This window comes from Pundamilia nyererei, unplaced genomic scaffold (genome assembly GCF_000239375.1).
Source record: "Pundamilia nyererei isolate P.nyererei 1_Seehausen unplaced genomic scaffold, PunNye1.0 scaffold00006, whole genome shotgun sequence".
Classification (NCBI taxonomy): domain Eukaryota; kingdom Metazoa; phylum Chordata; class Actinopteri; order Cichliformes; family Cichlidae; genus Pundamilia; species Pundamilia nyererei.
In genome coordinates, this window is record NW_005187407.1 from 2,385,668 (window position 1) to 2,401,006 (window position 15,339).

The 15,339-nt window shown below is 38.2% G+C and overlaps 1 protein-coding gene across 3 annotated transcripts in view; it reads left to right on the plus strand.

The window, feature by feature from the left end:
- The window catches only part of egflam (EGF-like, fibronectin type III and laminin G domains), a 25,836-nt gene extending 14,891 nt beyond the window's left edge, over nt 1-10,945 (plus strand). Inside the window, exons 8-26 of one of the 3 annotated variants that reach the window (XM_005722063.1) lie at nt 442-516; nt 1,636-1,748; nt 1,851-2,098; nt 2,705-2,892; nt 3,065-3,165; nt 3,243-3,343; nt 3,491-3,635; nt 4,224-4,413; nt 5,235-5,360; nt 5,763-6,006; nt 6,100-6,211; nt 6,817-6,933; nt 7,181-7,361; nt 7,626-7,649; nt 7,855-7,933; nt 8,016-8,159; nt 8,550-8,633; nt 8,949-9,052; nt 9,152-10,945. In XM_005722063.1, the coding sequence (XP_005722120.1) occupies nt 442-516; nt 1,636-1,748; nt 1,851-2,098; nt 2,705-2,892; nt 3,065-3,165; nt 3,243-3,343; nt 3,491-3,635; nt 4,224-4,413; nt 5,235-5,360; nt 5,763-6,006; nt 6,100-6,211; nt 6,817-6,933; nt 7,181-7,361; nt 7,626-7,649; nt 7,855-7,933; nt 8,016-8,159; nt 8,550-8,633; nt 8,949-9,052; nt 9,152-9,303 (2,528 nt within the window). In that variant the 3' untranslated portion in view covers nt 9,304-10,945. The remainder of the gene's footprint in view (nt 1-441; nt 517-1,635; nt 1,749-1,850; nt 2,099-2,704; nt 2,893-3,064; nt 3,166-3,242; nt 3,344-3,490; nt 3,636-4,223; nt 4,414-5,234; nt 5,361-5,762; nt 6,007-6,099; nt 6,212-6,816; nt 6,934-7,180; nt 7,362-7,625; nt 7,650-7,854; nt 7,934-8,015; nt 8,160-8,549; nt 8,634-8,948; nt 9,053-9,151) is intronic. The other 2 variants (XM_005722064.1, XM_005722065.1) reach the window with 2 other exon arrangements.
- The last annotated feature ends 4,394 nt before the right edge of the window (nt 10,946-15,339 follow it).

A 15,339-nucleotide genomic window follows, 5' to 3' on the forward strand; every position in this document is an offset into this window, starting at 1 on the left:
TTTTTTTTCAATTGTGCATAATCACTCCACAGCAATACACAAAGGTTTATGATTTTATCCCTCAGATTCCAGCATTTTCTACATTTACACAGTTAAGAGGAATGAGGGGGGAGAAGGGCAAGAAGAAGGGGGAGCAGTGGTTATGTAAGCTAAGATTAAGCTTTCTCAGAGTAAGAGGGATGGGTGTGTGTGTGTGTGTGTGTGCTATGTTGAACATGCACATATTGTTTTTGTTTGCTTTTCCATTCTAGTGTGTACAAAAGACATCATGAAGCTCTATACGAATATAAAAATGCATATTGATTATCTTAAAAGCTGATTTATATTCCACCTCAAGTTTACATGTATTTTATTGCTATTGTGAAATAAATTTGTAACAATTCCCAGGTTTTATTGGAATCCAGGTATTTACTGTCTGGCTTTGTCTTTGCACACTGTGAGCTTCTTATGGCAGACTTCTGAACGGAGGAGACACTTTTCAGTATGTGGTGCAGCAGCCTCGGTACAGACTAACAGGTAGACTTACTGGGCTAGCATCAGCTGGATTACTATTGTCACCATTATCATCATCATAATATGAGAAGTATGATCACATTTGCCCCTTTGTCACAGTCATAACCAAAGACCAGAGCTTCTTCTGCCGTGAAACCGCCGTTATTGTTTGTCATTTTGATCTTATTCACTGTTGCTACCAACTAACTGTACCATCACTGTCATACATGGGAAAGAGACTGCAAATATACATATTTATTATTTTATTTTATTTTATTTTTTTAATGATGGGACAGTAGAGCAAACAGGAGAAGATGGACAGAGAGTGAAATAAAACCCAGGCACCTGAAGTTGCCTTTAAGGCTATTTGTTGCTCAACCCACTGAGCTAAATAGGCACCCCTGGATCCTGCAAATATATAATGAAAGAAACCACTGGTGGCCCTCTGTGTTCATGCAAAATGACTGACACATTTTATAATGGAGACTCAGTGATTTTATGAACACCAACTTGCCGTATTCAAAAAGAAGCCAATGAAAGAGCAAAATGGAGAACGTGTTTATAACAAATAATAAAAAAAGCGAAAAGAAATGAAAAATATTCACTTTCATATGCTTCTTTTTCATTGCATATAAAGAAAAAGATTTCAAGCATACATGGTTTATAGCTCATGAAAGTCAGAAAATCTATGTCAATGAGCACAAAATGGAAAGTCAAGCAGTGATTGTGGTTGGACTGAACTAGGCCAAGAGATGCATTGTATTTATTATACTTTACTAATAATGGATGGATTACTGTCCATAACTATCAGAATAAAAGCAGAAAAATGCTTTAAACTGTGTCTGAGTCTAGAATATATTTCATTTCATTTTCTCATATTACTGATGGAAAATATTGAGCTTTTCTCCAAGAGTCAAATTATCTGTTGTACAAAAAATAAAGATTGAAGTTGAGCTTTACTGTATATTTGCAATCCCGCTTTCATGTCTTCAGCTTTTCCAGCTCATTGATTCTCTGACCTGCGTTCACTGCATGGAATTCATGATTTGTGTTTTACCTAATAACCTGTTGTTGTCCTTTTGTACTCATTGCTCTCTTTTGTAATAATTATCAAGTCATATTCCTCTGTGGTGTCTGTAACAGGTGCATCAGATGTTGGCAGCGGTGATTATGGGAGTTACATCACAGATCCTCGGGTCAAAGATGAAGATGGCTTTGACATTGATGACTCTGATTATGATATCTTCATTGAAGAGGTGTGTTTTTTACAGTCCAGAGCTAAACCACAACCCTATTTTCTGTTTGATTATCACTCACTTCACTTTTTTTTCGCTGATTTTCTCTCTTTTCTCTCCTAGTTGAAGCCATTTCCGGGTATAAGTCAGGACAACAGGAAGTCCCAACTGCGTTCACACTCTGGTCCCCCATCTGGTCGAAATGTTGTTTACCGTATGAACACCATGACTCCTCCAAATGTTACAGCTGCACCAGTTTCCACCACCACATCATCCATCTTTTCAGAGTTTACAGATCTGCTTTTCCCAGTCACTTCACAGCCCAGTAGCACTCTTGAGACCAAAACTACTGCCCCACTCACTCCTACCAGGTAAGACTGATGTTAAAATTATTATTTAATTTAATATCTGTTTTCCATCAAGGATTTTTTTTGCAGTTTCTTGTTGTTGATGAGATTTCAAAACCTTTTAAAGGCAAAATTAGCCACTTATAGATTGTTCCTCGTGAACAGAAAAGAAATCTTTTGCTGCTCTTATGCTCACAGTTTTTCTCCTTAGTCTGTGATTGTGATTATTATATTTCCATCTCTCCTGGCTTTCTGCTTTCCCCCCTTACTAGATACCTAGAACATGTCTTTTTGTGCTCTTATACTTAATTATTTGATAAAGATAGCGAATGGAGCAGTGAAATGTCACACATGTCTGGTTGTGATGTACTGTATGTCATTATCTGCAGCTATATATGGTGGCTTGGCCCCTGTTCTGTTGATTTTGGGTGAGCACTTTGGGCTTTTTGCTGTTTGTTCCTTTCCTTCAAGCAAAAAAGGAACAATTTACAATCAAATGCCACCTTTAGAAGACATACCTGATAAAGGTGTAAATACACGACAAAACATTGCCTCTTAGGTTACTGTAACCCCAACTAGCAACAGATTACTAAAGTTCCTTATCTTTCTTTCTCTTTTTATCCTCCAAAGCATCCCTTTGTCGACCACCACTTCTACTACGACCACGTCCCCCTGGAAAGGCGAGGTACCTCGTGTGTACGACCTGAGCTGTGATGATACTGTGTGTCCGCCCGACAGCTTCTGTCTCACTGATTACGAAAGCGGCGGTTCACGCTGCCACTGCAACCTTGGACGAAGAGGGGACACGTGCTCTGAGGGTAAGAAAGATTTCTGAATCTCTTTTTTTAAAAACATTTTATGTCAGCTGTGCTCTGATAGTGTAGTGGCTATTTTGTCAAGGTTGCAAGAAGTGGCCCTTTCTTCTTCCAACCCATGGGTGCTCTTACTTCTCATTTGTCATGATTTTTCTTTTCATTTGTCCTCCTTCAGCGTTATCAGTGAAGTTTCCCAGATTCCATGGCCACTCTCACATGACCTTTGAACCCTTAAAAAACTCTTATCAAACCTTTCAGATTACTTTGGAGTTTAAGGTAAGATATCACGTTTCATATCTTTTTTTTTCTATCAGTGATTAAAATAGATTTCAGACGGTTTCTCTTTGGTGCAGGCAGACTCTGAGGATGGGTTGCTGCTGTACTGTGGAGAGAATGAACATGGCCGTGGAGACTTTACTTCTTTGGCTTTGGTTCGGGGGAAGCTTCATTACAGGTGAGGAACATGTCAGAATAACATTAGCTATCATGTACTGTTTATCAAAAGAAATAAATGTGCACTGTAGGGTGCATAAGATTTAGAGATGGGATTTTTCCTTGTCTGTAGCTATGATGCTTACCTGCTAGATTCTTGTCTCTGCAGGTTTAACTGTGGTACAGGAGCAGCTCAGATAGTCAGTGAGAGCCGCATTGTTCTCGGTCAGTGGCACACAGTAACTGTCTTCAGAGATGGCATGAGTGGCTGGCTCCGTATGGACAACGACACACCCATATCCGGACGATCACAGGTTATAATACAAAGAAAATGAAAAATGTCAAATTGTTTTTTTGTTTTTTAAAAACATATTTTAAGTTAAACAGTGATTTAAAGCATACTGATACAAGATGTCTCATCAGTCAGGTGTAATGCTACAGTCAGTCAGTGGCTGGAGACTGCAACTCTACTAAAATTAGTGCAGTTGTGTTCAGTGAACTTCCAGTCTTGTTGTCTTTGCAATGGTTGCTTTGAAGACAGGGACCAGGTCTGCAACCTCTTGCAGTCAGTTGTTATCTTCAAAGTGATTTTGGTGTATAGAGACGGCGATCAGTCTGCTCAGTCGGCTATCGAATGGGATCAAGTCGGCTATTACACGTGCTCTGTTTGTGTTTTCCATCTAGATGCACAGAAACTCAAATTAACTGCTTGCATTCTTGGTAAATTGGATGGTAAATTGACACAGGTGCTCTGCAGGTTTGCTTTTATATAGAAATATAACCAAAATACAACCAGTTTGGAGACAGTTGAGTCCATATTGTCAAATATTGTCTTACAAGGGGTCAGACTATCCTTAAAATATAAATAAAGAGGTTTTAATTTCTTCATCTTGTCCTCTTAGGGTCAGTATAGTAAGATCACCTTCCGCTCCCCATTGCATGTCGGTGGATCTCCAAGCGCTTACTGGCTGGTCAAAGCGACAGGGACAAATCGTGGCTTTGTTGGCTGCATGCAGAGTCTGACCATCAACAATAAGGCTACAGACATCAGGCCATGGCCCCTGGGCAGTGCTCTGAGTGGAGCTGATATAGGTAAGGAAGCACACAGGATGTGAGAGAATTTGAGTGATGAATGTTATTTTAATGTGGCCGCTGCCAGTGGCACCTGGCTCTTATCCATATTACCCACAGTGCACTAGGTCTCCTGAAGTTTTGGTGCTCGGTTGAGTAGCTGAACAGTAATTCTAGAGTTTGGCTGTTTGGTTTTCATGCATACAGTAAATAACTATAATCATTAGTGGGCATAATTTGAATATGGATGACAGTGTTTATTCATCACACCACCCGGTGTTAGTGTTATTTCACTTTGCTTAAAAGAAAAAATGAAAGCAGACCATGTCGTGGTGTATAATGAGAGCATTAAAATATCTGACATTATCAAAAAAGACAAATCCAGTGATATAAGAAAGGAATTGTTGCCATTTTAGATAATTTTCTGTCACAGCGACAGACAAAAATAGCTTTTTAATAACAGGGTTTTAGCCAATATGTCACTGAAGCAAGAAGCAGATTGTTTTTGGCAAATTATGGAACACAAAGGACTTTTTCACAACATGATTTTATGAATGAGGTAAGAATATTAAATAAATTTTGCAAGAAATTAAAAATCACTGAAAGTTTTTTTTATTTATAAATATACCCCATTCATACAAAACAAGCAAGCAAAAAAAAAAAAAAAAACCTCATATATTTTGATTGTGCGTGTTGTGTGAGTGTTGTACTCCTGCTCACTTTTCTTTTAGTTGGAGCAGGACTGTTTATAGGAACAATGCAGTCATGGAAACTGTATTTATGTTGTAAGTGTGTACAAACATATGCAGAGTACATATGCTGGCTTTGTCCTAATGTACCAGGTGAGTGCAGTGACAATGTGTGTGACCTGGTCAGCTGTGCCAATGGCGGAGTCTGCTTTGCAAATCGTGCTGATGGCTACATCTGTCTGTGCCCACTTGGCTTCAGAGGAGCACTTTGTGAAGAGAGTGAGTCAACCATTTCCCCTTTTTCCCCCCCTCACACCTGCAAAAGCGCGCACATAAGCATCCAGTTTACAAGGAGAGTTTTGAACAGCTGTGAAAAAAGGAAAAATTAAATCCCTGCCGTTTCTTCTTACCTGCTGACTTCCACGTATTGTCACATAAACCTTTCAAGGTAATTACTCAGCAGTTGAAGAAAATGCCAAGAAAATCGATTGAAATAAGAAATATTTCTCATATGGCGGTAGAAGGATTGATTGCATGTCAGACCAGCTTTCACACAAAATAGCCTTTCACTTTTTCCTCTCCTTGATATATCTCTTCCTACAATCTCATTGTGTTGTTAGCAACTGTTTTCCTCTTCTTTACATTTACTTATTTTCTTGTGTCTTTTCTCCTTTTCCTCAGGTTTCTCACTGTCCTCGCCGCTCTTCAATGAAACAGTGTTTTCATATGCCATCATCCCATGGCCTCAGTCCTCACAGAGTTACCTGTCCTTCACTGAGTTTGAGGTGACGTTTCAGCCATCAGCCCCTGATGGAGTGCTGCTGTACAGTGATGACGCAGGGAGCGGGGACTTCCTTGCTATAAACCTGGTGGACAGATATGTAGAGTTCAGATTTGACTGTGGCTCTGGAGGAGCTGTCATAAGGTGCTGGATAGAGCCAAGTTTTGAATCTTCTTTTCACATTGGTTTTACATTATCTAACTAGATTTACTAAATGTGTGTTACTGTGTGTTTCAGGAGTGAGGAGCAGATCAGTTTGGACTCATGGCATGAGCTAAGAGTATCACGGACAGCAAAGAGTGGTATCCTCCAGGTGGACAGCCAAAGACCTATGGAGGGGATTGCTGAGGTATATTAAAGTCCATTAGAACCATCTGCAAAAACTATGTTATGTTATTAGAAAATAAATATATTTATAGAAAATATACTTCACAAAAAACTCAACTTTATAGTTTAACGGGAGAAAGAATCAAACCACAAGATACTAGAAGCAAGTATAAGTACGAGGTCTTTATAGTCAGGGTAGACTTCATACATGAGAGGCAAGTGACAAGTGGCCAAAAATGCACACAGCTGGTGGGAAACTAACCAGATACAATAAGTAAAACTGACTGAAATACACAGAATTGGGGAATTTCAAAATAAAACAGGAATTAATGACATTAGAAACCTCAATGCATGATACGCACACACCTTATTAGTTTCTAAGGCATGTTTAAGTGACATTTGTATTAGAACAATCACCTGTCAAAGTCAACTCTTGAATGTGCAACACTTAATCACCTTTTAGCCGTGGTTTGGTTCTTAAACTCCTGAGAAAAATATCAGGCTCTTTTTGACCAAGCGAAACACATCCAGAGTTATAGATTTTTAAAACATGTATTTATTTAAGCGGACGTGCGGATGAATGGTTTGACATGACTCACCTGTTTCTCTGCTGTATTTATGTTTCAGGGAGCTTTCACTCAGATCAACTGCAGCTCACCTCTCTATATTGGCGGCGTGCCAGAGTACGATAAAACCAAGCGGACAGCAGGTGTAATAAAACCCTTCACTGGCATTATTCAGAAGGTGATTGCTTTTTTTAGATATGCCAACATCAGTGATCTGCAACACAGTTATATTTGCTAGATTGTTACTCAGTCATTTCCAATTCATCAAGAGTGACACAGCAGCATTACATTATATATGATGTATACTGCGTACAATCTCCAAGCTACTGTGGCAGGTGTCTGATTTTAGTTTGTTTTTTTTTTACAGTCGCGCTCTTTCATTTTGTCCTTTTCCTCTCTGTGCTCTTTTCTTTTCACCCCCTCAGCTAATACTCAATGATCGCACCATCCCCATAACAACTGCAACTGCTGGTGGAGTTAATGTAGCCAATTCTGCACACCCATGTGTGGAAAGTCCATGTGCCAATGGAGGATCCTGCAGGCCAAAGTGGGATGAATATGAGTGTGACTGCCCTCTAGGGTACGACGGCAGGCATTGCCAGAAAGGTCTGTTGCATGTGGAATTGTTCTCATCGACAGATGAACTCGGTTGATGTGCAATTTGGTGCACGTCACAGAAATCAGCAGGCTGTTCACACGGTGCTAAGAATAAAATATGCTGATGTTTTTACATGCTACATGAAATATTTTGTGCTTAGTTTTATTTTTTTATAATGCTTTCTGTTTTAAATCCACCAATATGACAGTTTTTTCTCATGGAAACTTAGTCCCTTAAGTTTACTTTTTCTCTTTAATGCTTTCATGGAACAGAGTGTGGGAATTACTGTTTGAACAGTAAGTCTTCTTCTCTGATCTCAAAAAGTAGATATTTTTTTAATTTTCTTTCCTCGTTTGGAAAACACGTAAGATTTCTTTCCCTTCACACATTTTCCACCACAGGATCAGATTTGGTCTTTTCTCTTAGCTGTAGACATAAGTTGACACGTGCTGATGCTGCCACCTTGTGATGATATGAAAGGAGCTCTTGTTCTCTTCCCAGCTGTTACTGAAGCCATAGAGATTCCACAGTTCATCGGAAGAAGTTACCTGACCTACGACAACAGAGATATCCTTAAAAGGTTGGTGGGGAAATTCCTGTATGTGTGTGTGTTTTTTAATTTCTAGCTTTTTCATGAAGTGCATTCTACAATCTTTCTACAGAGTATCTGGGTCCAGATCCAGCCTTTTCATGCGCTTTAAGAGCACAGCTAAAGACGGGTTGTTGCTCTGGCGAGGAGACAGTCCAATGAGACCCAACAGTGACTTCCTCTCTATGGGTCTTCAAGATGGCGCTCTCATCTTCAGGTATTTATCACTGTTATACATGAACGGCACTATAAAAAGAGTAAAATATGTGATGATGTCTTATAATTCTTAATCAAATGTAACTGGATTGTAAAGAAATGTTTTTAGTTAAAGTGTAAATTCTAGATGCCATGTGTTTGCCCTTTCTGTGTTCTCGCGCTGGGCAAAAAACGTCATAAAACACAAAAGGAAAAAAAAAATTGTGCACAAGAAGGACAGTAATAATCGAGTATGACTGCCGATGCCATCAAGGGGTAGTGAGCTACGTGCTCAGCAGAGGTAGAGCTAAAAACAAAAAAAAAGGTCTGTGTGAGGACCATGATCACTAAGAGAATCAGGATTTATCAGGCTTGTACCATAAAAATGTAATTCCACTGCATGTTGTTGTAGTTACAACCTGGGCAGTGGTGTAGCCAACATTGTCATCAACGGGACCTTTAGCGATGGAAAGTGGCACAGAGTCAAAGCTGTGAGGTAAGCTCATGAAATCCTGTCAAGTGGATATCCAGTATGTTGATCACATTCCACTGTGGCTCTTTACTTTAAATTGCCTCTCTTAGTCTTTATAATAACATATTGCATTATAGCCTTATTATACCATTTATAAACCAACAGATCCGGTAGAAGTAGCAGTTGTAGGTCATTCTTTTGCTACCGCAAATGACCTTTCAATCCCTGTGTTAAATATAAAATCTAAGGTCAATATTTTATTTTTATATATAACAAAAATGTTATGCACAAATTAAAAGTTCAGTTTCTCAGTTTGACTAACTGATTTACTGTATTCAGGGATGGCCAGTCAGGAAAGCTGACTGTAGATGACTACGGGGCAAAGACAGGCAGGGCGCCTGGTAAAATGAGACAACTTAATATCAATGGACCCTTATATGTTGGTAAGTGAAACCTCAAATCTCTAAACCCATAAAATGATAAAGATTAAGAGATCATTTTCACATCTGTATGTTTGCGCTCTCTCTGTTCTTCGTCTTAAGGTGGCATGAAGGAGATAGCGCTTCACACAAACAGACAGTACATTGGAGGCTTGGTGGGCTGCGTGTCCCACTTCACACTGTCCACGGACTATCACTTAGCGCTGGTGGAGGACGCTGCTGACGGCAAGAACATCAACACCTGTTCCAACTAGTGAATGACTTCGGCAGATTGAGATTAAGATAAGATTTTCCAACCGAATCATCTGATTTGTCATCTTAAAGCTCACTTACCAGCAACAAATCAGTAAAAACTGAAATTATAATTTGTGGTTGTGTTTTCGTTTTTGTACCAATTCAGATCTGATGACCCTGAGAGGATTTTTAGAAAGCACAAGTACTTTGTGAAAAGAGGGAGAAAAAAGCAAAGTGTTATGTTTGATGAGGATCTTAAAAAAAAACAAAAAACCCTTTGAAGGACTTTTTCATTGGACGACTCAATTTGTATCTTTATTTCTTTTCTTTTTTTCTACTGTAAATCCTTATTTGATTGCTGGAAGAACCAAGTGATCCAAGGGATCAAAAGTCATCATGAACCTGACCTAGAACAGCGAGCAGAGATAAACTTCTTTTAGAGGATTTTGGTTTTGGTTCTAGGGGATTTCTGTTGTCTTTGTTGTTGTGGCATTTGTATTCTTGTTGGTGATGTCTTATCAGTCTGTAGACAGATATTTTCTAAAATCTGATGGATGTCAGTTTTTAACAACGTTTCTAGTTTTGGAGGGTAAATACGTCAGCTACACAAAATGTTGGTTTTAACTTTCTTCTTTTAGTTCACTTGGTCTTTCATTTTGATCTCCCAGACGTTAGTAACATGAAAGTCTAACGTTGATATGGTGAGGCAGATCAAATCCTCAGTAAATTATGTGTGACATACTGTTGCTGTCATCTGACACAAACCACAGTGCTGTGGACATCAGCCTTTGAATTGTTGCTTGTAACTCTTGATTATATTATCAAAATGATTGATCTCCTTATTCTTCATGCCTGAACTTTATCCTTTAAAAGGGGCATTCTGGGAATACTCCATTTGCATCTTATGATCTATTCTTGTGATGGTCAATCCCACAAAACCAAGACACTGTTGTCAAAAAACACTGGTTTTCCCACGAGAGATATCCCCTTGTTTCAAAGAAAGTCTGTGATGCTAATCCTGGCATTATGAAAAGTGTTTCAAAAGAAGCAAAACTAATGAAATCACCATGTGACTGTGAATGTCAGCGGCATCAGCTGACTTCAGCCTCAGAATAATTACAATAGTTTGACTGTACAGAACATGTAGTATGTACCGGCTGACTTTAAAAGCTAAATAACCATAGATCGTTGAAAAATATTAATGTGTATGATCCAGGATGCTGTGTCTAAATGTCCATTTAAAGCTTTAACTTTAAATTGATGCTGCCGTACTAGTCAGATAGTGAGGGCAGGAAATGTAAAATCAGTCTTTAGGCCTGACCTGTGCATAGCCAAAATGAGAGAAGTAAGACGGACATCGCGAATGAATGTGCACACAAAGAAAACATACTACTCAAGCCTTAATGTCTCCCTAATTATGTACTCCTGAAAATGAAAGCAGACAATTAAGTGCATCAAAGAGGTGTGTCAAGAGGTCATCCTTTGTTATGTGACTAGAAACTGATTGTTGGCGCTTTGGAAAGTATGCTTATTCGGGCTTGTAGACTTGTCCTATTACAAGATGATGAATTACGTAAAGTAAGCCTGTATATGTTTTGGTATATTGTGACACCCTCTAAATAAAGTCCAGTCAAACAGATTAAACAACTTTCTAGCCACTAACTTTTTGTCATGGTTGATAATGACTTGTTGGTGCCCTTGACATTTTATTTGGGAAATGGACTTCTTTTTATAATGATACACTGTACAAACCATCTTGTGCTGGCTACTGTGCTTGTTATTTGATCGCGTTGTACGTGTACTTCATTAGTCTGCATTTATATGATTGAAAACACGGATGAATGAATAACTTAAGTCTTTCATTTATTATCATGTGTGCCATATCCACAGTTGTTCCCAGCCTACATAGACTTCCAAGACACCACCGATTCATGTAAACCTGGTTTAGGGTGCTGCTCATTTTCAAGAGAAGTCCAGAAACCGAGAAACAGTACCAGAAGCTTTTGTACAAAAAAGTGAGAAAAAGCTTTCAATTTAACTTTGTGCACACAGAAACCTAAAAAAGAAAAACATGGCAATTCAAACCATTCCTTCAGTACAATTCAATATTCATAATTCGTATATTACAACCCCCTCCTCAGTTTCACATTCTTAAACATTCTTGATGAATAACTTATCACATTAACAAAAAATACAAGCTGACCAATGACTGTAGAATTGACTGTTTTCTGCAGTAATTGAAGCTGACCTGCAGTCAGCTTCAATTACTATTTGACCTAAAAAACAGTATTTGACCTAAAAAACAATAATATGTGTTTACAAATAGAGACAGTACTGCACAGGAAGAGCAAAAGACCTGCCACCAGGGAAGGTAGGCAACTGCTTGGAGGATCCTGAGCTTCCAGTAAGCCACTGACAAAGGTAAGACTGCAGCAGTGGGTTGCACTGACAGCAGGAGTGACCTGATCTCTGTAAGGTGCTCCCATCAAATTCCACTCACTCCCCTTGCAAGTGGTGCAAGATTCTGTTTAAACAAACCTGATTAAAATGTGTTATTATTCTGGAAGTGAAAAGAAGAAAATAAAACTAAGTGGATTATAAAAAAAAAAGCGAGACAATGTTAAGTGGAGCAGATAATATACCATGCTAAAAAAACTAAATGCTGCAACTCTGGTCTGAAATAGTCAGAGCCACTTGAATAATTAATCTTCCATTAGGAATTCCATCACATTTTTTTAAATTTTGTTTACTCTGACATTTAACATTAATTAGCTAGTTTTATAATGTTTTAACTCTCATTTTATAGAACAATCGTTGTGGTTGGTGGTACCAAATTATTTTATAACATAATGGTGATTAATGCTGGTTGGAGGGACTTCTGTTCATTTTTGACTAGGGCCCCAATGAACACTTGAATCACCACTGTAGGCACTCGGGATGTCCTAAAGAGAAGCTGCTGAAAGAATGACCTCAGAGACCTAGAAGAGAGCTGTATAGTTAAACAAATCCTTAAAATATTGAGTTGCTAATACACTTAACCCTTTAAAAACAAAAGGTAACATCCAAACAGGATTGATATGTTGCTTTTTTTTTTTCTGTACCACTTAAAAGTCTAATCAGGTCAAGATCCAGTTTTAAAGTAAGAGGGAAAAATAGCACTTCTACACTGTGCAACGAAGCAATTCTGTTTCAAACGTGGGGAAATAAATCGTTTTAATGTCTTGAAAGAAATCAGACTGCAGTCTGCTCACAGATGTGTACAGCGAGCACGGAGGTGAATCGGCAGCTTTTCAGTTTTTGTTTTTCATATGATCTGTGTCATCTAGCCTTGTAAATAAAAGTTCAGTTAAACATGCTGTGTGTTTTTTTTTTAGAGGAGAGAATGCCTCACCTGCTACGTTAAGGGAGGCTTATTTTAAGATAAACATTTCATTGCCATTTGGTTTCTAGTATAAAGTACATTAAAACAACAACAATTAGGATTTTTATATATATATATATACACACACACACACATAGAGACAGTCTTGCTTGGTTGTAACCATACTTCTGTGGCCAAACTACTCATGGGTAATTTTAGACGCACTATATCTATGCGGAAAGCTTGTGAAGCCACAACAAAGACTGTGAGAAATACACACAACGCTTGGTAGACGAGTGGTGCACACAAGAAAATATGTTTTTGTATTTTCAAAGCATGTGATTATTACCCTTTTCTGGAGGTTCTTTTCAATCACAAGCAACACTACAGTGTTTGACGTTACATTTCAGGACATTCAACCCATTATGTGATGTCCGTGTGGCCATGATGTGGTTCTATTGTACTTTGAAAATACGGCAGTTTGGACCATTTTTCTAAGCTGTAATACAACAAGCTAAACACAACATATGTTTGTCTGTTTTGGTTTGCCTAAAGTTAGAACACCCCATATGGCAGAATTAGATGCATCTACCATAGACTCAGCTGTATCCAGATTTTGTAATGACCGTCTCCTTATCATTGTTTATTTCGACTCACTAACTGAGGGGCATTTTCTTGCTTAAATTCTGTGGGATGTAAGCTTACCAACAGCTGACTTTCCTTCATGCATGTGGCTTCACCAGTGTATGACTGTGAGAGTGAATGAATAGTGGTATTGTAAAGCGCTTTGAGGGGTCCCGAAAAAGAGCTATATAAAATGCAATCCATTATTATTATTATTATTTATTTTACGCTGGTGGAAATCAGAAGACACATAAGTACCAAATTATTTTAGGTTGCATTTTACTGCTTTTCTTTTACTGCCGTTCTTCTGGCCTCATTTTATGTCAAAGGTCTGTAACTTCAATCTTTCCAGGGCAATATTCTTTTATGAAACTTACATAAAACCCTGTAGTGTATCCAGAGAGGCCTTTAATTTAGATAAAGCCATTAGACACCACATCATATTCAGGCATCTTATCACAATGTGCGGTCAAAGGTAACCAGTGGACGATTAGCTTAAAGCTGCCAAATTCAATTCAGTTCTGAGAACAGGAATGATAAATGATGGGCTGTAATTTGGTTTTATCTGATTACACTGCACATCACTTTTTATTGATGCTGTAATTACAATGGTCACCTTACCCGAATGTATTTCACTGACTTGAATATACCATAACAAGTTATATCACACCCTAGAAGCATTATAAACCCATTCAATTCAATTAAACTCAACTTTATTTTACATTTTATTTCATTTATATAGTTAATAGTTATATAGTTTAGTTAAAAGATTAACTAAACTACTGCAGCACAACGTTGCATTTGACATTAATACCTTATTACACACACATCAGCAATGCATTAGTCGGGTGAAAAATGAAAAAACAAAAAAACATTATCATTAAACAAGAAGTGAGTCAGCCAAAAAAAGAGAGATTAGACTAAAACACTTCTTAAATTAATACATTTTTAAATGTTTAATCTCATTATTAATGTTAAACAAGCTCATCTTGACCAAGTAAAATGTAAATTTAAGCACGTGAGAAGGTCAGTGAGCACATATAGTGGAATAAGATGTTCTCAGGAAAGTGTGAAACCCAAAGCACTTTTTTTATGTACACATAGAAGAGTACATTAAACTTTTATTATTGCAAATGAAAAACTATCCCAGTTTAAGTGGTAGAATATTGGCCCTCATAAATGTTATAAATATTCATTGGGGTTTAATTCAAGCAAGGAAATCCATGACTGTTGCTGTCTTTGTGAAGCTTTGAGGGGTTTGGGGAGCGAGTTTGTTTGTTTTTTGACTTTTAGCGCGTTGTCTTCTGAATCGCTCACCTCAAAAAAATAAATAAGTATGGGGCATGTTTCCTAAGTAGGACGAGGTTTCTAACTGCAGAGTATCAACATACATGCTCTTGTTTGCCTCTTTCACTCTTCTCCTACTGTCATAAGTAATAAGTACTAACCAGCGCAGTAGTGTGCCACTGTTATTCATAAACCACCAAACTTTATGATTCTTTCAATTATATATATATATGTATATATATATAAATAAAAATGACAGAGATAAAAAGAGAGAAAAAAGCACTCAAAAATTTTGTGTATTTGAGAGCAGAAAATTTTTTCTGCCTTTAATTGCAGAAATATCGCAAGATCTTTTCAAGAAATCATGTGAGCTTTGTGAGAGAGAGCATGATTAAGTAAGTAATAGCTGCAGAAAATGTAATTTATTCGGTTGCGTGACTCAGCGGGAGTATTTCTGACTCCATCCCCTGACTCCTTCCAGGGTATAATCACACACCGCTTGCTTCATAGTTTTGTTTGCACAGTGATTGCTCCTCATTCAGCCTGATGGAGCTCCTTTGGCCTGGGTTGCTCATACTCCAGATGTTCTGTTTTATTAACGGCTATCCCAACGGTGCTCCCTCTGGTGCCTGTGAGGATATGTTACCTCGTCACTCTGGGGTGCTGCCTCAGCCTTCACCAGCACCCTACACTATTCTCACCAATGCCAGGGTGTTTCAGCCAGGGAAGCCCATTACAGGTGAGATGCTCTTCACTTCTTCTACAGATGAACATACTTTTTTTT